The sequence below is a fragment of the Sander vitreus genome, chromosome 7 (assembly GCF_031162955.1).
Source record: "Sander vitreus isolate 19-12246 chromosome 7, sanVit1, whole genome shotgun sequence".
Lineage (NCBI taxonomy): Eukaryota > Metazoa > Chordata > Actinopteri > Perciformes > Percidae > Sander > Sander vitreus.
In genome coordinates, this window is record NC_135861.1 from 22,988,454 (window position 1) to 23,010,490 (window position 22,037).

Sequence of the window (22,037 nt, forward strand, 5' to 3'; positions counted from 1 at the left end):
AAAAATCTGATGCATTTTGGCAATATTTTGTAAATAAATAATAATCTTTATTTTAATATATCAACTTGCTTGAAAGCATCGACTGCACATTACATATTTAGATTTAATTTAACGTCTCAAGTTTTCCTTTAAATTTGTTAAAAACCTTCAGAGCTTTACAGCCAACATGTTTTACATTTTTTTTAACTTCGGTTATCTTTTCTGTGATCCACTTGACCAACAGAGAGTGCAAATTTCATCACTACAGCTCTCAGTTCTCAAGATCTTATAGTGGTTTAGACTCCTGTGCTCAAACCTATGTAGCCCAGGATTGTGCCTAATCTGCAGAACATAGGTCCACAAAATACTGGTAACATATTGGCATAATAATCCCATTTTGTAGAAGGAAGTGGGTTACTTTATCTTACGTTATCATAAGAGATGAAAGTGCGCAATGGTGTTTTACTAGGGATAATATTTCTTCCTTATTCTGACCCCTTTAACTATTAAAACAGGAGAAAATTAATTTGGTGAGATATTACAACCTGAATACTGAGCCTGTTATTCTTGGGCCCTAAAAGTGTTGATTTAGGTGCTCGCCCAAATCCAATATTGCATACGTTCATCATAAAAGGCTATAAGCAGTATTCACACCTGGTCCGTTGAGAGGTTGTAGTATGGATGGGATTGATTCCTTTGCACTGAGTGGGACAAGGTACACATCCTTGATGGAACGGCTGCCATTGGCGACCACACCAAAACGACCTCTGCTGCTGAAATAGGAAAACAGGGAGACATAGGCCACCTCTTCCTCCTCTGTTGCAGGGTGAAACCGGATCACACATAACTCCTAATTAGCAAAAAAAAAAAAAAAGATGTAAAATATTAATAGATTTCCAATATTATTGTACAAAACAGAAAAAATAAGTAAATCTACTGCTTGCCTTTGTAACAGAGCTCTTTAGTTTTTCAACATAGTCCCACACTGTTTGAGGCAGGATTCGTCCTCCGATTTGTATAGTATCAGGTAGATCCTATGCACAAGAAATAAAATGTGTTCAATAGCTTTGTTAATTCAACTGATGACAATGACAGATCTTTTATGATAAAAGTTAAATATTATGCAGTACTATACCACTTTGAGATTTTCAGCAGATCCTGAAACCAGATATCCCTTGGTGACAAACTTGGCTACAGTGAGCATGTTTAGGAAGCCTTTCCACACTATATCTTGCTTAGCCAAGAACTGAGAAGTCTCGCCATCAGCTGGGGATTCAGAGATCACGGTTCTGAGACACAAAACACAACAGCACAATGACAAACATATCCACACATTATGCTGATTTTGCTCAAATGTATACCACCTAAAACAGAATCAAATAGAGTTATTCTATTTTACAGTTCTTTAAATACCTCGAGGATGTGCCATAGAGTCTGGGATCCACAGAGGAAGATGGCTTCATTAAGATAGATTTAGGTAAAGGTTTCGTTGGTTGTTGTGAGGAGGCAGGTGCTGAGGGCAATGCAGAGATACTCTCTTTAAGAGGAGCATAAGGGACTGATGGGTTATGGGTTGTGTTACTGGGGCCAGTGGTGACACTAGACAAAGCAGAGAACCTGCTTGCTGCAGTGCGGGGGTCACGCCTTGTGATGGTGACTGTGGATACAGCAGGGATCACAACTGGTGTGTATGCTCTCTTTCGTGTAGTAGTTTTAGGAGTGTCTGGTGTTGGGGATGCAGGAGACTCCATGACAGGGGAAGCTGGAGACTCTAAAGTAGGGGAGGCTGGAGAGTCCATTATAGGGGAAGCAGGGGATTCTACTATAGTCAATTCTGGAGCGTCAATGATAAGGCGGGATGAAGGATCCATTAGGGATGATGTTGGAGAATCCATGTCAGGTGAATCAGATGGCGCCCGCAGAGGGGAGTCATCTCCTGCAGACTTTCTCCAAGAGGGTTCCTGTTTATCTCTTGTTTCAGAAACCTTGGGTTTTTTCTTTGCGGGTTCCTCCTCTTCCCCAAGTAGTATTTGGCCTTTGGGAAGAAATAAGAATATTTTAAAAAAGTAACAATGAGTAGTCATTGGATATTAATCTACTAGATATTGCACAGCTATTGTAAAACATCTTTTTAATTCACCTGTGCATATCTTGCATTTCAGGTCAAAGAGGTGAGCCTTGTGCTCAGATGTTGTGTCCTTCAGCATACATGCGAGAATATCTGGGACAGCCCTGCCCTGGCTTATTCTGGTCTTGAGAGCAGGAGCAGGAAAGCTTTTTTGTTCCTGGGAAGCAACCTATACAGACACAAACAATCAGACTTAACCCACAAAAATATCATAACATCAATTGCTTTTCATGAGAAATGTTTATATGTAGAAGGAGAAACAATATAATGACCAAATAAATACATTTCCACCAATTGAATGCAAATGAGGCGAGTACACACCATGTTTCTATCAGGTCTTGCGGGATTCAAACTGGGCAAATCAACCTTCACTGCTTCAGGCTTCTGCAACAAACTTATCGCTTTAGCAGCTGCATCCTTAACCTAGATACAAACAAATGATGGAAGAAAATAATCACCTCTGACACAAACACTGCTTGGTCATTCAAGTTCAAGCATAACACCTGATTTTGTCTTGTTTGTTGTGTTTATATTTATTACACTTTACCTCTGTTGTTTCTTTTGCACTTGGCTCTGATGCTTTGGTAGCCTGCATATCCTTCTGGCTCATCCTGGCCAGTCTGAAGGGACTGATCTCTCCACGTACAACCCGACACAACAAGCCCTAGAGTGAACCCATACTGAACTGTCAGTTTGCTAAAAACATAAATAACTATGAGATGATCTACTCACTTGAAATTCTGTAATATTGTTAGTATTAAAATGTATGGTAAGAAAAGAGATCGCAAAACAGAAATGGGTTTCATCAACTTTAAACAAACCTTGTTCCTTGGGTCTTTCAGGTTGAACATTATAGTTCTGTACTTGTTCATGTATTTGCTGTCTGTGTTGCGAAAAATGTCAAACATCTCCATCTCAATGCTTGCGACAACCTTTGCAACTTCACTCTCGGACATCTCCAAATCCTCACAATCACACACCCTTGACAAATGAAAAGGCAGTTAGTCGTCAAATTTGTTGTGCATCACTGCTCTAACAGATTGAGATGCAGTTTTTACACTTTAATTGTTGCAAAAGTGCAAAAGCTACATATGTTCCTGGAGTCTATCATGGCATGAAAAGAATCTGTTTTGAGAAAGATACCTGTGAGTTACCTATAATATTTGTTTGTCTGATCGCCATAGGCGAAGGATTTATTTAATTATGTGATGTACCGTATTTTCCGGACTATAAGTCACACCTTTTTTCATACTTTGGCTGGTCCTGCGACTTATAGTCAGGTGCGACTTATATATCAAAATACATATAATTTAACATGATTTAAATGTTATTTCATGCTGAAAACATTACCGTCTACAGCCACGAGAGGCGCTCTAGGCTTGTGACAACTATATGCTGCTCCTAAAGACAACTGAGAAAGAAAAGAAACTGCAGGCGACTGCAGGTAGTAAAATACGCAGCCGAAAACGGTAATTGAGCAGCAGAATGAAAGTTTGGAGTGAGTGAGAAACTTGTGAGGGACTGGCGAAAAGGTGACTCTTACTGCAATGAAGAAAACAAAGAAAGACAGTCGCGCGCTGAAATCCAGATGGCCAGAGCTGGAGGAACGAGCCCACAGATGGGTGATTGAACAACGTGCTGCTGGGAGAGGCTCGTCAACAGTGCAGTTACGTTACGTTAACATACCGGACACCTACCGTATTCAGCCCCTTGTTCTGCGTGCTATTGTGTAGTTTAATAACTTGCCTTTCCAGATTAAATGTCTGTTCTTGGTCTTGGATTTTGTGAAATAAATGTCTAAATAAATGCGACTTACAGTCGAGTGTGACTTATATATGTTTTTTCCCTCTTCATGACGCATTTTTTGACTGATGCGACTTATACTCCGGAGCGACTTATAGTCCGAAAAATACGGTATGTGTTTTTTGTTTTATTAAATTGGAAAGTAATTGTAGTTGTTGTAAACAAGACAATGATGTGTAATGTGATTTTATCTAATGCATATGTATTTATATTTGTATGTAACGTCATGCTCATGTTAGGATGCCTATCATTGTTTTTAAGGGAGCCTATTGTAACATCTGGCCAGGGACTGCAGATGAAAACTAGCCTTTTGGCTAATTCTGGCATATTTACAGAAATTTGTATTACTATGCACTGTCCCTGACAAATAGATTAAATTAAATGAATATGTGGATCATACTACTTCCAATAATACTACTTCCAGTAATGCTACTGAAATATGTTGACTGAAAGATATGTAACATGGTCAGTAAAAACACACTGTAATAAAAACCTGGTACTGAAATGAATGTTGGTGAATATATGGTTATCTTCTCCTAGATGATGTAGGTTAAAGTATGTTATTGCACCCTTATCAAATCATGTTGAAACTATTGACATTCACTATTTTGGCTCCTACCACCATCACTTTAACTTTTCATAGGGCTCAAGTCAGATTTATCAAGAGACTTTCATACAAGCCTGTAAAACAGTTCTCACCTTTTAAACAGGATGCTGCTGAGGGAGCGCTGGATGCTCTGTCTGACCTGGTTATTGGGCTGAGAGGGTCTGGAGGAGGGAGCACTGGGTGCAGGTGGCACCAGCAGATTTCTGGTTTCATTCAGCAGCGTGGGGGCTGAAGAAGACTTCTGACCTGATGCTGAGGCTGACACGTGGCTGGACGGAGGCTGGGGTCCAGGCTGCTTCTTTGGTATGACGTATGTGGTCTTAGTGACCATAAGAGCCCCTGTTTCATGGTGTCTGGGAGCTGAGGTGGATGGGGATGGTGCAGCTGGAGACAGACTAATTTCTGCTTGGGTGGGTGGTATAGAGGGATCTGATTCTGCAGATTGCTGCTTAGGCACACCACTGTTGACTGGCTCCTTTGCCTTTTGTGGAGAGTAGCTCTGTGGTGGGGCTGGCTCAGTGGCAGGCTGGGAGGAGGGAGCCACATCTGTCACGGTGTCCTCAGGAGGTTGTTTTGAAGGAGTTACAGCCTCATTGTCAGCCTGTTTACAATCCTTTATAGCTGTTAGAAAAAAAGAACAGGGCATTTCATAAATATGAATTACTATTAACTGTGATATAAACCAACATGTGCAAATCAGTTTAAGGTTAAAAAATGTATTAATCAAACCTGTTTTCCATAAATAATAACAAAAACAATTACACCTACAGCACTTTTTGGAGTCAATTATTAAATTTAACCTGCATGTCTTTGGATTGTGGGAGGAAGCCTGAGAAAACACAGGGAGAACATGCAAACTTCACACAGAAGGGCCCAAGTCGGCCAGTGGGTTTGAACACAGAACTCTCGACAGTGCTAACCACAACCGCACTACATGACAACTAAATACAAATGTTTTTTGTTGCTGTTAAATATGTTTATATCAGAGATGTTGAGTAATGTTGCCCTGTATTTGGAATTATCATCAGTTGAGAAATACACAAAATGCTAATTTTCCATCTGCAAAAAAATATCTGAACAAACATGTAGTTGATATGATTAGAAAAGTACAAATAGGGCCTTTAAGGCATGGTAATTTCATGATTGTAAAATTATAAGATGAAACTAGAGTCAAAAACTGATTGATTTACCAGTTTACATAAATAACTGTTGTACCAATTCATGCCTATGTATTTTCTATTATCACACTCCTCCATTACAATGACCAATGGAAACATAACTGTCCCTTTTCTTGCTAATTTTCACATTTTATTCCGATTCATTAAACGGTGCAACTGGCATCAAGCGGGACATTAATAGTCTGTTTATAATGTACTTGTAATGTTACAACACAATTTTTAACATTGCAATTAATACTGGTGTGCCTTCATATTCTTTATTAAATAATTCAAAGACTACCTCTGAAATATTTTCAAATGAGTAAATGTGGCCAAGTGCCTTTATTCAGTTTACACATTAAAGATATTTTCAGAATGTCCATTCATAAATATAGTGTCCTTGTAATCTGCTGGATTAAAGACACTCTAAATGTTACCAAACAAGTGTTGTACTTTGAGGACACAATGCTTCATCTTAGGGAAGTGTTTGGATCATTTAAATTCTTGAATATCCATGACACATACTTGTTTTTTACAAGAACAAATATGGACAATATTTGTTACATGCTGTACTATTACTAGATGACCTGCATTGAAGACTTAACACACAGGATCTACAAAAGACAAATATTTCTGTTAATCTGCTTTGCATCTTAATTTATAAAATTCTTTTTTTGCAGTTATGTTTCTTTATTAAAGGAAAAACAACTGACCTCAAGTTAATACATAGTGAAGCAAAGTTTCCTGCTCACTAAATCCTTAGATGCGCATATTTGCTATTGAGATATTGATGAAAAAGTTTTTAGTTTTTGTACTGATATTTATACATAGATACTGGGATGTCCAGACAAGTTTTTGTGACTGCTACATTGAGGAAAATTACTACACTTGATATGACCTTTAAAACATCTTTTACATCACTTTTGATAACACTTGTCATTAAATAGGCTTGATTGAAACGAAAAGAATATAATGTGTTGTAGATGCTTTCTCAATCAATTAATGTTTACTTGGCTCAAATGCTAAGGAAGCTCGAGGTGATATTTGAAAGACCATCACTCAGTAAAAAGTTTCAGGTGTAGCATATAAAATCATTATCCCCATATGCAAAAATCTCAGAGAGCAAGACATCCACAGTGAAGGCACAAATGTGTGTTTTGGGAAAGCACACCAGGTCCTGGTCTCCTCCAGTGACCTTCAGTTTTGAGACCACCACTAAAGTTTATCTTCTCGCAGAGTTCTCTAGGAGGGTGTGACAACATTTGCTTGCTCGGTAATATCCTTCTACACTCTGTTGCCATTATGTAAGACTTTTTTCTTCAGAGCCATTTTGGAGGATATGAATGATGAGCATTTAATATGGGATTGCTGAGGCAGAGCCAATATGTTAAGTCCTGTGAATTCACTGCGCTTTTTGATAAATATGGCAGTAGTTGATCATTTGCATTTGTATGAGGAAGATCAGACAAACATTAAAAAATAGATGTGATCTACGGTCTGTTTAAGGGAAGATGAGAACTGGTGTGAGGCTGCAAATCCAAACCAAGAAGAAGATGCCTCGACTTCCTGTACTTGAAATACTGTAGTTTACAAACTTTTTCATGTCAACAGATAATCGATAACTACTAGCTCTTGATAAATCATGTCTCCTGGTAATTTCTATATATCTATGTGTAAATAGCAGGGACAATACTGTTATTTCTAGTGCCATCCATCTTAACAAGAAAAATATCAACAAATTAGTTTTCTGCTGTTGGATTTTCTTTTCAGTCCTGAGAAGGTCTAACCCAAACCTGGAACTTGTTTGGCATTTCCCTGAATCTGTTTAAAGTTTGTATCTCTAAATACAGGAAAGAAAGTGGTGATAACAAATTTGATTTACATATATTATGTGCGTGTAAAATATGATACAGCACAGATTTTAAATTTTCCTTTACATATCTATGAATGTAAACGCTGTATATATTGGTTGTCCAACACAAAGGTCCCACTAAAGATAGAGACAAAGATCATGTAAAACCTAATGTACATCATAATGTAGCACTGCTAGCCGTTTCTGCAATATGAGCCATCACTGGACAATATTCTGCACTATGCATATTTATTTATTTCTCACTCTGTTACCTCCAACTGTGCAATATTTCATTTATATTCATCTGTATATCTGTGTTTATATACTGTCTGTTTATATGAGGGTGTTTGTGTAAATATGTTTATTACTATTATTACTAATTCTATTTTTCTTTATGTAGATTTTTTTCTCCTATGTCTACTTAATGTGTATTTGTGTTATTCTGATGTGTGTAAATTTTTTTCTTTTGAGCTGCTGTAGCACAGGGATTTCCCCAGTGTGGGATTAATAAAGTCTATCTTATCTTAATGTTTTCATAATGCAAAATGTAGCATTATGCCTTATATAGATTTGTTTCAAGTCCTGCCTAATCAACCAACACGTGACACAGAACATCCAATTAAAGGGTCATTTTGGGTTTTTTCAACCTGGAACATATTTTCCCATGCATTGATGTCTAAGTGACTAATGTGAACAAAAATCTTTGAAACTGGTCCAATATTGAGTGAGAACGCTGTAACCAGCAGCCGCTAATGGCTGCAATGTAATCATATAGGGCAAATGTGCATCGTCAATTTCAGCCACTGAAAGTGTTGTCTTTGCCAATCACGGGGTCAGATTATTATGCTATGTATCCGACAACATTATGGAAATTATCCCTACAGACATAACTTTTTGTTGAAGAGTAAAATCCTTATTTGTTTAACCAGAAACAGCTCAGAAATCGCTATCGCAAAACCAACCAGACTCTATTTAAATAAACAATACTTTTAGCGTGTATAGAGCGAGCATATTTCCACATGTAAAATAAGGTAAAATAAGGGTTTATTTCGACCAAACCAGAGTAGTGATAGTTGGAACAGTTGAAAGACAAACCAAGATAGCTTTTGATCGTTTTATTTTTGTTTCTGCTGACTTTGAATGAAGTGTATTTTATGATGATAAAATTACTTTTTATTTTAATGGAGTCTGGTGGGTTTGGCGATAGCGAGTTCGGGGATGTTTCATGTTAAACAAAAAAAAGGATCATACTCTTTAACAAAAAGAACGACCTCTGTAAGGATCCTTTCCATAATGTTGTCAGACACTTAGACCAATAATCTGAGCATGTCAGTTGTAAAACAACCACTTTTAGTGGACGGAAATTGAAGGTGCGCAATTGCCAAATTACTTACATTGTAGCTCGTTTCGCAACACTGGACCAATTTCAGAGATTGTTGTTCCCATCAGTCAGTCAGAGACAAAAACATAGGAAAATAGGTTGGAAAAAAATTGGCTCAGTGGTAGAGCAGGCACACATATACTGAGAGGTATATCTGACGCAGAGATCCAGGGTTCGAATCCGACCTGTGACCATTTCCAGCATGTCTTTCCCCTCTCTCTCTCCCCCCTTTCTCACCTAGCTGTCCTGTCAAATTAAAGCCGGAGAAGCCCAAAAAAATAATCTTAAATAAAAATAAAAGTGCTGAGTGTTGAAGTGCTGCGAGTCAACCTCCTCTAACTTAGCTACAGCCAGTCAAAAGATAGCATGGCAACTGCAGATGCAGGAGACCCATCAACAGAACTTGAACCCCCTCCTCTTTCACTGAAGTCGCCGGTGTGGAAGTACTTTGAGTTATGTTGACAACGTTTGTTGTTGACAAAAAAGCCACAGTTTGCAAGCTCTGCTATGTGCGTGTATACACTTAATTGTTCAGAGAAGACTATGGACATGGCTGTTTTATTGTTTTTGTTTGTTTTGTTGTGAACTTGAATGTTATCTTCTGTGAAGAAGACGGCAGTTACAAAAGAGAAACTAGATGGCAGGTTATTTTGCTCAAGTTTCCAACTGACTGAAGATATAAGTTATTGCTACATGATGTTGTTAATAAATGTTTAAATTTGACAATGTAGTGTGGTACATTGTGAACAAAGTGGCATAGCAACCTGTGCTTTAAAAAAAAAAAATGTAAAAATTGAGAATCGAACCGTGACCTTAGAATCGAAAATGTAATCGAATCGAGGATTTGGAGAATTGTGACACCCCTAGATGACACAGTAAATAAGAAACTCAGATACTTTGAATTACTAGCCAATCATAAGCAGTGCAGCTGTACGACCACAGTAAGCCCTGCAGAAGTTGTGTGGTATGGATCAGCAGCATCATCCATCACAAGTGTTTGAGGATTTATGGTCAGGAAGAGATTGAAGGCTGCTTAAGAAAAAGCCAGCATGGTGAAGATGAACATGGCAGGGTGAGATGTCCTGGGTTTAGATTAGGCCTACATATAGAGAAGATGAGTCATACTTTATTAATCCTAAGAAATTCATCCTCTGCATTTGATCCATCAGAACTATTTAGGAGACGTAAGCACTGACAGTGCAGCACCTGGACAGCAAGATAATGTGTAGTGTTACTAAAAAATAACATGCATGTCCAGGAGGCAATCAAAACACCTGCCAAAAAAAAGGTGCTCGCTTATGATATGGCATAAGGTTGAGCCTAAAGGAGATGCAGTGGGCAAAGTGGCAAGTGACATTAGTGGTGTGGGATTTCCACTCCAAAACCATCTTTTAATGTAGGTGCTCAGATTAGAAGGAACATTTGCAGAATATCTGCTTTCTTTGCATTTGATAGCATGCCCAACAGGCTAACACACTGACGCAGTGTTAATGCAAGCTGTAACCATTAAATGAGGACTAATTCTGGACATACATTGTAGTAAAAAAGAAGAAAAGAAACATGGATACATCTGTTCATAGATTCAGAAACAGAAAGAAAGTGAATGACCATGGTTTAGTGCATCATCTGCAGACACCTCTGGACACTGAAAGGCAGGTAGACCAACTATGAATGAATGAACTAATGAAAGAAGGCAGCAACAAAATACGAATGAGTCACTGTCTGTATCTATGAGGAAAAGAATGAAGAATCTTTATTTGTGCATGTTTATGCTATTTGTGTGTGTGTGTGTGTGTGTGTGTGTGTGTGTGTGTGTGTGTGTGTGTGTGTGTGCCAAAGTGACGGTGAAATATGAGCATTTGTCTCAGCGTGTAGATGTATTTTCTCTTTAAAAACCTGCCATTGGTCAATAAAGGAAAATCTCAGCTCAGCTTTTTAAATTGTATTTAAATCCTATACCAATGAAACTACAGTACATAACTGTACAATCAATTAATACTTAGATCAACACAAGTCAAACAAAATCATGTATATTCATGCAGTCCTCAAATGATGACATGCAATTTCTTTATTTAGGGTATTTGGGATGAAGCTTTAGTGAAAGTTCAATAAGAAAGATCTTTTCTTTCACATTTTGCCTGGTTTAAGACCTCTGAATCACTGCTCACATCTCAGATTTGTTCAGTGAAACAAAATGGCAATTCAGTCTGATTGTCAGTAAAGTACATACTAAGAAATGAACAACAAATCAAAACACTGATCTGTAATATCAACTTTTACATGCATCCCTTTGCACAAAGGGAAACTTTATACTTCCCTGCAAGTGGTTGCAGTCATGGGTCTATACCACTCAACATACTGTATGTACACACTTCATAATCCTGAATGAACCATCAGTAAAGCATAACCAGTGTTGTCATAACCTAGGTTGTCAGGCAAACCTGATTGGACCTAAACAAATACCTTTTTTATCCACAGCTCATTAAGTATTCTGTTTTATATTTAAAGGCTCCGTCCCAAATGCTTGGGATATGTTGCAGTAATGAAAACACAGCTGGAAAGACAATATGAGCACAGCCCTATAGATATAATAAGGCAACAGACATACCAACCACACTGCCAGTTCATTTATCAAACCATGGGGAAAAAGACAAAATGTCCTTAAATAAGCAAGATGATACTGACTCAATTTCTCACACTAGTAGCATGCAGCACTATTGTGTATGATAGTATTATTATTGGTCACTGTCTGTAATTAATTTCCCCATTAAATTCTGTCTTTGGTTTTAAGAACATTTGCAGATATTGTGAACAGAATATGGTTGTTAGTTAATGAGTACAACTTCTCTAGTTACTTGAAATGTTAGTATATTTTATATTTCACTTAATTTACTGTGAGCACATTTGTTAAGTATGAATGCACAGCTGTTTGAACAGATGATATAGAGGACCACAAGGTCAAAGTAGTTGCTTGCATGTGTGAACATTTTATATTTCCCTAAAATGGTACTGTCCGCAGTATGTGAACAGTTTAATGTGTTTTGAATGAAAAAACGTGCTAAAGCTTTAGATTAAAATTCCAAATGGCCTTAACCGTAAAAGTCTAGCGCATAAAGCTGTAGGTACGTTCTCAGTCATTTCTATTACTTTCCTTACTTTGGTCAAATGTTAGGTGTCACCGATTTGCAAGATGAAGCTTATTAAATGTGCTAACAAAAATCGTTTATGTATGAGATCTTCTGCCTTCTGGACAGAAAGTGCACCAATGCCAGTTACATTTAAAAGAGAGAAAAGACTTTGAGTCTAGAGTCATGCTAGCAGGTCTGTGAGGCTGTACTCACAATGGCAATGTTAATATGCTGAAGCAGGTGTTCACAGCTGAGGCTGAATGGGAATCTCACTTTTGCAGGTATATATATTGACATGATGATGGCGCTAGATGAAAAGTTAAGGAACCACCAAAGATATTCCAATTCATCCTGAGGACATCATGAATGTGTGTGTCTGTCTGTGTGTCAAATTTCACAGCAATCTTACCAATAGTTTACATTTCACAAAAAAATGTGAAGCCCTTGGTTGCACCAGAGGAAAAGTCAGGGGATCACCAAAGTCTCCAATAGTTCAATATTCATGAAAAGCCACATCCTCATTCCATGATTAGAACCAAAGCTCGTATTCATCATTTATACATCATGTGCTGCACAGTGGCGACAGGTGTCTGTGATATGTCAGATATATTAGGTTTTTTGTTCTTATTTTGAGTTTTGTTGCCTATAATTTCATTGTTTGATGTCTGTCTTAACTGTAATGCCTTTTTTCCAGTTATATTTGTCTGACATAGATACAAAAGGAATTTCGGAAAGGATAAATATATTAAAAAAAAGAAAACTAATAAAAGTCGGCAGGTTATTATGTCAAACACAGGACTACATGTGATTTAAACATTTTCAGAATGAAAATCTGAAGACACATCACCCTCCATGTTATGTAACTGTCCTGAACTGAAACTGGAGTTTACAATAGTTCAATATTTGGAGACTATATTCGTTCCAAAAACAACCCAATTTGTGTACGTCAGGCTGAGAGAGTACATTGGTTGGTACGATACATTGTATTCAAGCCACAAATATATCACTGGATTATACTACTATACTACTCTAGAAGCACACAAACTTCAGAAAACATACTTCAAATAAGGTGCACCATTGTGGTCGTGTCTATTTTATCATTTAACTGTGGGTTGAATTCTCTGTAATTCAACAACGGTAAAACTTTCTATATGAGAATGCTGGAGGAAACTTTAATAATATTTGGTAAAACATATCTGGGGTTACACAATCTGCACTATTTTACATCTCTGTTATAAAGTTGGACAGGGGATACACATTTAAGAATACATAGGAGACAATCTCTCACAAACTGTGGAATGCTGAAAATGTCAGTAGTTTTCTCTTTGGTTGCACATTATTCTTTTGGCCAGTAGAGGGTGCTCGTGTTTCACAATTAAATGTTGAGGTATTGAAATTATTAAACTGTCGGAAATATGCCGAGGAAATGCGTTGAGAGCATGTGATGTAGAAATGGTAGTAATGAGGTTTAAAAGAGGCAACAAAAAGCTGCAATGGATGTCCAAGAGAAAATAGATTTTTGGCTAAAACCTGACATTTTATTGGCTACACCTCATAGAAAAAGCCACATACATTAAACTCAGCTCTCCTCTCAACACTAAACATTAGACATGCTAGTATGTGTGCACTGACCCACAGTAAAATAAATGTTATTATCCCAGACTGGCTAGTTACTGCTGGAATCACTGAAACTAATCAACAGAAATCACATCCCTTTCCCACATCCGTTACACTACATCATGTGGTCACACTGCATTCTATCTAAACTCAGAGTCTAACAGTACAGTCTTTGAAGGAATGACATTTACAGAAAAGAAAGTAATAATTTCATTAAGAATAAAATCAATGACATTTTGTGTCACTGCCAAGCAAAACTAAAAGCATTAGCAACTAATACTTGTGGGTTTCTATACTAATAGAGAATTTATTTGGGAAAATATTAATTCAACGGGCCTATTGTTTGTTTTAAATTATTCTATGATGGGAAAACTGGGTCAAGACTGACGAATTTTCCCCTTTCACTGACTTTAACCATCTTGGGTTTCATTGGGTGTTTTTTTCTTGAATGACAGAACAAGACTCAAGTTTCCTGCCAACAACCAATGACAGAGGTGGAAGACAATGAAGCAGAATGAAGTGGCTCTTTGCAACAGCAACGCCTGCTGACCGTTTTGAGCAGAAGAGAGGAATCTAACTCATTTGACTCACACTGATAAATTGTTGATTATGGTGCAACCTTCAATGAATACATTGAATGTCTGTGGATTTGTCTTAGTCATCTGTTCAAATATGTTAAGCTGATGTACAACACATTTGGAAGTATACATGCAAGAAAATAAAAATAAAACGCAACATAAAACTACCAAAATATTTTGGAAGCAGTTATTTGTGTAATTATTAATATTAATAAATTGTGTTGCTTCTGTCTCTGTGGAGCAATAAGCATGGAGCAGAATGTGTTGTTAATGACAATGAACAGTTCTGGATAAATGAGATTAAGTTTTCTTGATAGGAGCCCCAAAAGTGAAAAAATGCACTGTAGGTCACACAGTCAACATCTCCCACTTTGTTTCTTGCGTCTATCAAGTACAGTGTGTGCTTAGCCACAGGTTAAGGCCCCGTCCAGGAACCACAACATCCCTGGTTCAAGTCCGAAAGGGGACCTTTGTTGCATCGCTCCACTATCTATAATAAAGGCACAAAAATGGCCAAAAAAACGTTAGGCAACACTGATTGAAGTTCAACAATAATACAGCAGGCTGTGTCACAGATCCTGAGTGTTTTTCGAAACCTGGTCTTTGGTTTTGTGTCTGGAGTGGTATTTATTTTCATTGCTGCCACTCCATGTAGTATGCACAGCCTCCCAATGGTACAGAAAGCAAGACCAAAATGTATTTTTACTTTGTCCATGGCTTTAGTTTCAGATTAACTTATGTAAAAGATATATCAGTGTTCATCCTTTCCCCCATGTTTTTAGAAGCAAGTGTCATTATGTAGAAACAAGCTTTAAAAAAAACCTCACTCCTAATGTTTCAACAAAATGACACGGGCATTTAAGATTAACAGCTTTTTTTATATATATATAAAAGTTCTGATTTCCTGACATATTGTACTTACAGGGACACTTACAAGCACAAATGAGGCACACTGCTCTTTTGATATGATACAAAGGAAAGTACTACTGGTTGTTATCCATCACGTCTCAAGGTGGATGATTAACTAAAGAAATTATATCCCACTACAGCCTTCCATTATAAACCTGCTAAAATACTAAATAAAAACAAAATGAAGACTTTGACTATAGTGTCTTGCTTATCCACAGTATTTGTTGAATGGGGAAGTTGTTCCCCGATGTTAAGTGATTTGATCTGTAGTCAGTTATGCACTTCCCCCACTAATAGTGAGAGTCAAAAAGCAGGTGGGGAAACTGAAGCTATCACTGAAGGCAACTTCACCCCACACTAGCAAGCATATTGGTCCATGGAGTGTATGAAAAAAATGTAAACTATATGGTAGTAAATCCCAAATCTCAAAACCCATCCGCCCATCACCATCTTCTTTAACCAAACTATAAGTGTTTGTATTCTGAGGTTATGCTTTGCATTCTTTTGTTGAATAGATTATTTCAGGTTATATGTTGGCAAGGTGCAAAAGTCTCTTTAAGCATCTAAAAAAATAAAGGAAATTTGTTATTGGAGGTGAAGTGGAAATTATGTTTTATCCTATGTAAACTGATGGAAAAGAAACTATTTGACTGAAGCTCTGACCAGCAATACAGTTAGGCACGAAGTCTTGCAACTTCACATTCACACTGAGGATCACTTTGTGGTCCAGCAGGATCAATATCCACTCTTGTCATCTTAAACAAGCCATATTTTTCAGTTCAGTTCACTCTGATAAAAAGGCCACACTTAGTTTCCTGAGATCCATGATGTCATGTGATGCAGAGATGAAATTGTGCAGCAAATCAACACGTGCTGCGACACCACCATCTATCAGGACAACACCTCTGTTCACCAAGCCACACCTGCCCTGAGGACTGCTGTTTAGCAGATGCTGTCTCAGCCTGCATCATCTCCTGACCTCAACCCCACTGTGAACCTCTGAGACACCCTGCAACACACAACAGCCAGAGATGTGACCTTAGCCTGCGCAGGGCAAACAGCATGGTCAGGACCTTCTCCAGAAATATGGCAGCACCCCACAGCTGCACATTCAGAGGCTCATTGGCTCCATGTGGCGTCAAGCAGAGGTGGATGCAACAGGTGATCACTAAGATGGACTGCTGTACAACTACTGTAAATGTTGTTTAAGAACATTGTATTGCTTTTATTTTATTGTAGTTTTTTTGTGATTTATTTTTGCCGTCAGTAAAAATCAACATCTTGATATTTTGATCAACAAAACTACAGTCCAACTGAAATGGCTGTGGACACACCTTCAGTCTCACTCTTGAACCAACTTCCAATTTTTTCAAAATGCAGGCAACGTAGCTAAAGAAATTGAAGTTTCAGATGTCTCGAAAGCCGTTTTCTCATATGAACTCCGGACAATGTCCAACGAATCAGGTCCGGACATTGCCCGAAGTTGCCCTTACACACATTTAGCCCACAACAGAAGATTGTCCGTGTCAGGCACGTTCTCACTTACTGGAAATACTGCGTTTGGTTTAGGCGAGGCATGGCACCTTGGTAGCGCGTGCAGGAGGCAGGACATTATGCGGATTACACCGCAGTAACATAGCCGGTTAATAATTTGGTCATAAACAACAGAGTCTCTTACCGTTTCTTAAATTTACGTTTCTTAAAATACGATTTAGTTCCTGAATCTCGTAGTCTCACCAGTTAGACATTTCCATTGGCATCTTCGTGTAAATGACCCTTCTTCGTCACCCTCGGATGTTAGTTTTCTTCCGGTTTTGCGTGGGTCGCATGATTGTGGGGGAAAAAACTTTAACACTAAAACACACTATGAATTCTCCAGACAATGACCTGCTCTTTTTACACATGGCTCAATCAGAAATTACATAGACTTTCTACTAGGGAGCCTGTAAGGTAAAGTCCGTTTAATAATTGTCTAATTTCAGAGTTGCAGTGCATGTGTACCAAAATTATATAACAATATTTTCTCACTTAGCCTTACTGATTTCATTGGAACTACTTTCCCGTTAGAAAGAAGTTCTAAAGACACTTTTTACAGTGCTGTGTGTGGATTATTACTGGTCCTTTAAAATTGACCTAGCAATAAAGCTCGATTTTTACTTTGTATTAGTTTTGTGTACATGGCAGTATTATAAACGTTTAAGTTTTAGACTTCCAGACTAAAATGAGATGTTAGGAAATGCAGCTACTGCTGTTAACGCCTTTAAACCTAAACTGTAATGAAAGTAATGCAGAAACCTGTTGTCATACTGACATATTGATGATTATGGTCTGCTAATGATTGACAAACTATATATGGTATATATCATATATATTTCCTATTTCCACCTCTACTTGTATGTATATAATAGTTGTAATAGGGGTGACCCTGAATAGTCGAATATTCAATGTTTCAATAGAAGGAGCCCAATTCGACTGCCAATCTCACAGTCGATTCTTCGCAGTCATGAAACGAGGATCATGTCATTTTGGCTATGTGGGGGTGCTCAATGTCGCATTTTACATATAACTACCTGTTTTCTCCCAAAGAGTTAATATACAGCATATTATGATATAAATATCAACATATAATGCTGTAAATAAAAATGTGCAAAGAAAGAAGCTTTTAATAAATCTTTTTAAGGTGTGTGAATAAATCCAACCGCTCCATGACAGATTTAAGTTTCATTTTCCGTGATCCGTGACCGATGGCAGGGATTTAAATCTTTAACTGAAAATGTCTGGGAAAAGAAAATCTCAAGTGTGGGTGTACTTTGAAATAGTATAAAAGATGATCCAAAGCAAGATGCAAGTTGCGTGCCACCGCCCGATACAGCACAGCCGTGATCCAGTGTGCAGCCCACGGCATGATCCATCCGCCCCAATGATCACCAAATCCTGCACACCATACCAGCAAGCCGCGGCGAGGCAACGTTTGCAGCAAAAAAAAACATTATGACAAGAGGTTTTAAAAGAAGTATAGAGCGCTCACTGCAGGAAAGCAGAGTCTTTACCTATCATCAGCTTTGTCTTTGTCATTAGCTGTATATCTATTGCTCCCTTCCTGTAAATTGTTCCTGGAACTGTGTAGAGCAAAATTCTATCAAGCTGATTCTGAAATATAACACAAACAGTAGACCCACTGTCTGCTGTACCTTGTTTGTACCATTTACCTATGTATACTTGCGAGTAAACTATAGTTGTAAATGTACGGTTAAATTGCTGTTGTTCAAATTTGAAATGCCACACTAGTCTTAAAGGTTGGGGGAAAAAGGCAAAGAAACAAACCCTGGGTGAATGCTCAAAAGGAAACCACAGAAATGATGTTTTAGAAAACAGATGTTTGCTGCTGTCTGTGTGTCTGTATAATTATATAGAGAAATATGGATGTATGTGTGTGTTTAGGCAAAAATGGTAGGGGTTGTAGCAAGGTTGCATTTGTTATTTTCCACCTATTAACAGAACTAAATGTGACTTAATATGACCCAAGTAGGGTTATTTAACCACTATACCCGCACAATTAATGACTGAAAAGATGCCTAGCCTTCATCTCTAAAGTTGGTATGCATGTGTGGTGAACTGTAAGCTTTCTTTCTTTCTTCATTTGCAGGAGAATGGAGTCTTTTCTCAGAGAATTGGAGGAATGCAGCATTGAAGGTGGCCAGCTGACACTTCGAAATCATCTTCATGGAAATGTGACAACAACTCTCCCGTTCACTGTTTGGTGAACTCCAGGTGGAACCTCATTCTAGCATCTGCACTGATGAATCCTCCAGTCCCCTCTGCGTCTCTGCAGCAGCAAGTAGTCAACTTCTCCTCCTCCATACCAGCTGCCCAGTCCCTATTCATTGAGAATCCTATCTTAGCTAATATTGGTGTGTCTGTGCAATGCAACGACTGGTCCAGGAATGTGTGTCTGTGCGTTTGTGTTGATGGAAAGGAACATGGAAAGTTGTTTGAGCCTGACACAGGGACAAGGAAAGTTGTAAAAGGTTATGTTGAATGTGTGTTTTATGTATGAAGTGCACAGGTACGTTTTATGCAACTGCAAAAAAAGCTGGTGCTTGAACATCGGGGTCCTTGTTTGAAAAGATAAATCACTTTGAGAAAACCATAACTTTTGAAGAAGTGGTGTGCCTTGCCGACATTGGGGCAATACGACATTATGCAGGCTTCACAAAACCAATGCATTCAGTAGTACAGACGTGTTGTGAAATGTTTGACGTGGGGGGGTGGCTGTGAGCAAGAAATGCTGAGTGCTGTAGCTGTTATTATAAATGTCTACAAAGTTAACTAAGCAATCTACAAACACTGTTGACTGATAAAAGATGCATACTTTTTCACAACACACAAAATACACCTCGAATAATTGAACTGGCATCACTGTTTAGAGAAGTTAATTCTATTATGCGTTATAAAAGAACTTTGCTCACTTGTGGAGTCAATTACATAGACGTTTTGGTAACTTTTTGCCCGATTGGGGGATAATGCATTTATTTCATTTGTTAAAATGTTCATGTTTAAAGTCAATATAATAATCTCCATAAAACAATTTTTTTTTTTTTAATTATGTGTTGTGAAATGGTAAATGTCAATCAACAATTTTATTTGGGTTGTGATTGATTTGAGGTTCAAGAACTTGTCTGACTAGCCCTGACAAAATGATTTGTTATAAGGGATTCTGTGAGATCCACCTTTTAGCCGCATTTCCTAAATATTGCGAAAAGAATAGCCTAACTAGAATATGTGCACTCCATTTTAATAAATACAAACCTTTGGGCATAGACCCTTTTCAGGCATGCAGTATATAGTCTGTAATAAAATGGAGTATGAAGATCCTAGTGTGCAAAGTCATTCTTTGGCTGGCCATCTTTCTACCACTTGGCAAAGCCCTTTAGCCAGATATGCAGTGGACACTTTAGTACTGGATTATGTTTTTAAAAATCCCTATCCTAAATTATAGAATTATTATTTTTTTCAAACAGCAAAAAAAAAAAAAAATTTATCACAAGGTCTTAAGATCTAACACACATCTGTGATGGGAGTTAAGGAACTTTTTTGAGTATCTGACTTTAAAAAGTTGTTAAAATTCATTTTTAGAGAATATAATAAAAATAAAAAAAAGAGAGAATGTGCAAGTAATGGTTCAATATTTCAAATGATGAGCAATTTGTATATGTGAGCATCTTCCTGTTGGCTCTGGGCTGAACATGTGAAAACATATGGTATGCTTTATGTGTACTGAAGGTTATGGTGAAGAACACACCCTAAACCTTGACTTGACACATATTCTTCAGTGGGAACCGTTTGAGTTTGCAAGACGTCTTTGCAAAACCAGACAAACTGAACATAGGAGCAGTGTTTCAATACACTGATACCAAAACACGATAAAGCATCCTGCCTACCCAGCACTACCCCTCACACAGCTCTGTGTTGCAGTTAAACCAGTTATGAGACTGGTTTAAATGAGTTTGTGTTTAGCTGAATACTATAATCCTGACTAGTCAAGAGTGTTTCAGCACATTTTGGGCATTTAGAAACAACAAAGAAACTATAAAAGTGAACATACTTACCCACTGCTGACCCCTGCTACTTAGTCATCCCAGAGAGAGAGTATGTATGCGTCCAAGTGTGTGCGTGCTTGTGTGTGATTGTGTTACGTAGTGCCACATTACAAAAAAGAAGGAAAATCTGTAATGCCGAAAGAGGCACTTTGCCATGGTGTGTAAACTGCTGTGTGATCCGAATGTGTATGAGTAGCAAATGGTACGTACACGCTGTGTAAAGCTTAGATGATGGTATGGAAGTGGCCTGAACTTCTGAGAGACTGGGGTCGCAGGCTAAGGGAGTTGCAGCCTCCTCCTGACCTCCATCATCTTCCTTCACCTCCTCCTCAGCTTTTCCTGCTAATCTCTTAGGCATCCTACCCGACCTCTGACCCTGTGATGAAAATATTTAAACAGGTCAAAAATGAAGATACTCCATATAGAAAGATGTTCACACTGTGATTTAACGTCAGACAAAAATGTAGAAAAGACTCAACAAGTGATATATTGCGTACACACTTAAAATGTCTCTCTCAATCTCCATGATGAAATGACTTACCTTTGCAGTGGGTCTGGCAATGGCAGCTTTTCTCTGCGGCCGCCCTCTGGACTTGGGCACCTTCGGGCCAGAAAGAGTCTTCATAGTGACGGCAGCATGCTGAAGGATGCAGTCAGTGCCACAGTAAACAGAGTCTGGTAGGGCTTGTTTGAAGCACTCAGGTCCAATGCACAGAGGAAAAGAGCTGTCTGTCTCCATCTCGGCTTCGGGCTCAGGCTTCGTCACAGGAACCTCCTGCTTCTCCTCCACCACCAATACAGACTCCTAAAACCAAAATCTCATCTTAGACCCCAAGACCAAACTTCTACTTACTAAAGGATACAAATATAATACTGTGATGAGATATCACATATTTGCTGTCATACAGAAAATAGAGAAATATTCAACCTAAAAACTACGTGCTGCTGCCAAAGTTGAAAAGCAATTTATATTTTGTTGCGACAAAGGATAATGAGCCATCTGGTGATCACTGGCAATCAAAATGAAATTCTAACCTTGAGGTCTTGCAGCTCCTCATGCCCCACCCGTTCTTCACCGAGAGGACTTAGTGTCAAGCATTCAGGAAAGCTAAGCTCAGGCTCTGGTTGAGGGTGAGGCTCAGGTTTGAGTTGGCTCTGCTTCTTTGTAGTGCAAGAGGGGCAGATGTACTCTTGCCCTTTCTTCTCCATCGTACGGCCCTGTGTCTCACTGATACCAACACAGTCGCCATGGAACCAATCCTGGCAACTGTCACAGCAGATCATGAACCTAGAAGCAA

At 38.3% G+C, this 22,037-nt stretch overlaps 1 protein-coding gene across 2 annotated transcripts in view; it reads right to left on the reverse strand.

The window, feature by feature from the left end:
* LOC144521104 (uncharacterized) overlaps nucleotides 1–22,037 on the reverse strand; it is a 34,251-nt gene that overhangs the window by 8,976 nt on the left and 3,238 nt on the right. For both annotated transcript variants that reach the window (XM_078255411.1, XM_078255410.1), the window contains 12 exons: nucleotides 21,775–22,027; nucleotides 21,281–21,544; nucleotides 20,950–21,115; nucleotides 4,610–5,138; nucleotides 2,929–3,088; nucleotides 2,655–2,771; nucleotides 2,429–2,530; nucleotides 2,120–2,276; nucleotides 1,393–2,014; nucleotides 1,115–1,268; nucleotides 924–1,013; nucleotides 634–829 (listed from right to left, as the gene is read on the reverse strand). In XM_078255411.1, the coding sequence (XP_078111537.1) occupies nucleotides 634–829; nucleotides 924–1,013; nucleotides 1,115–1,268; nucleotides 1,393–2,014; nucleotides 2,120–2,276; nucleotides 2,429–2,530; nucleotides 2,655–2,771; nucleotides 2,929–3,088; nucleotides 4,610–5,138; nucleotides 20,950–21,115; nucleotides 21,281–21,544; nucleotides 21,775–22,027 (2,810 nt within the window). The remainder of the gene's footprint in view (nucleotides 1–633; nucleotides 830–923; nucleotides 1,014–1,114; nucleotides 1,269–1,392; nucleotides 2,015–2,119; nucleotides 2,277–2,428; nucleotides 2,531–2,654; nucleotides 2,772–2,928; nucleotides 3,089–4,609; nucleotides 5,139–20,949; nucleotides 21,116–21,280; nucleotides 21,545–21,774; nucleotides 22,028–22,037) is intronic.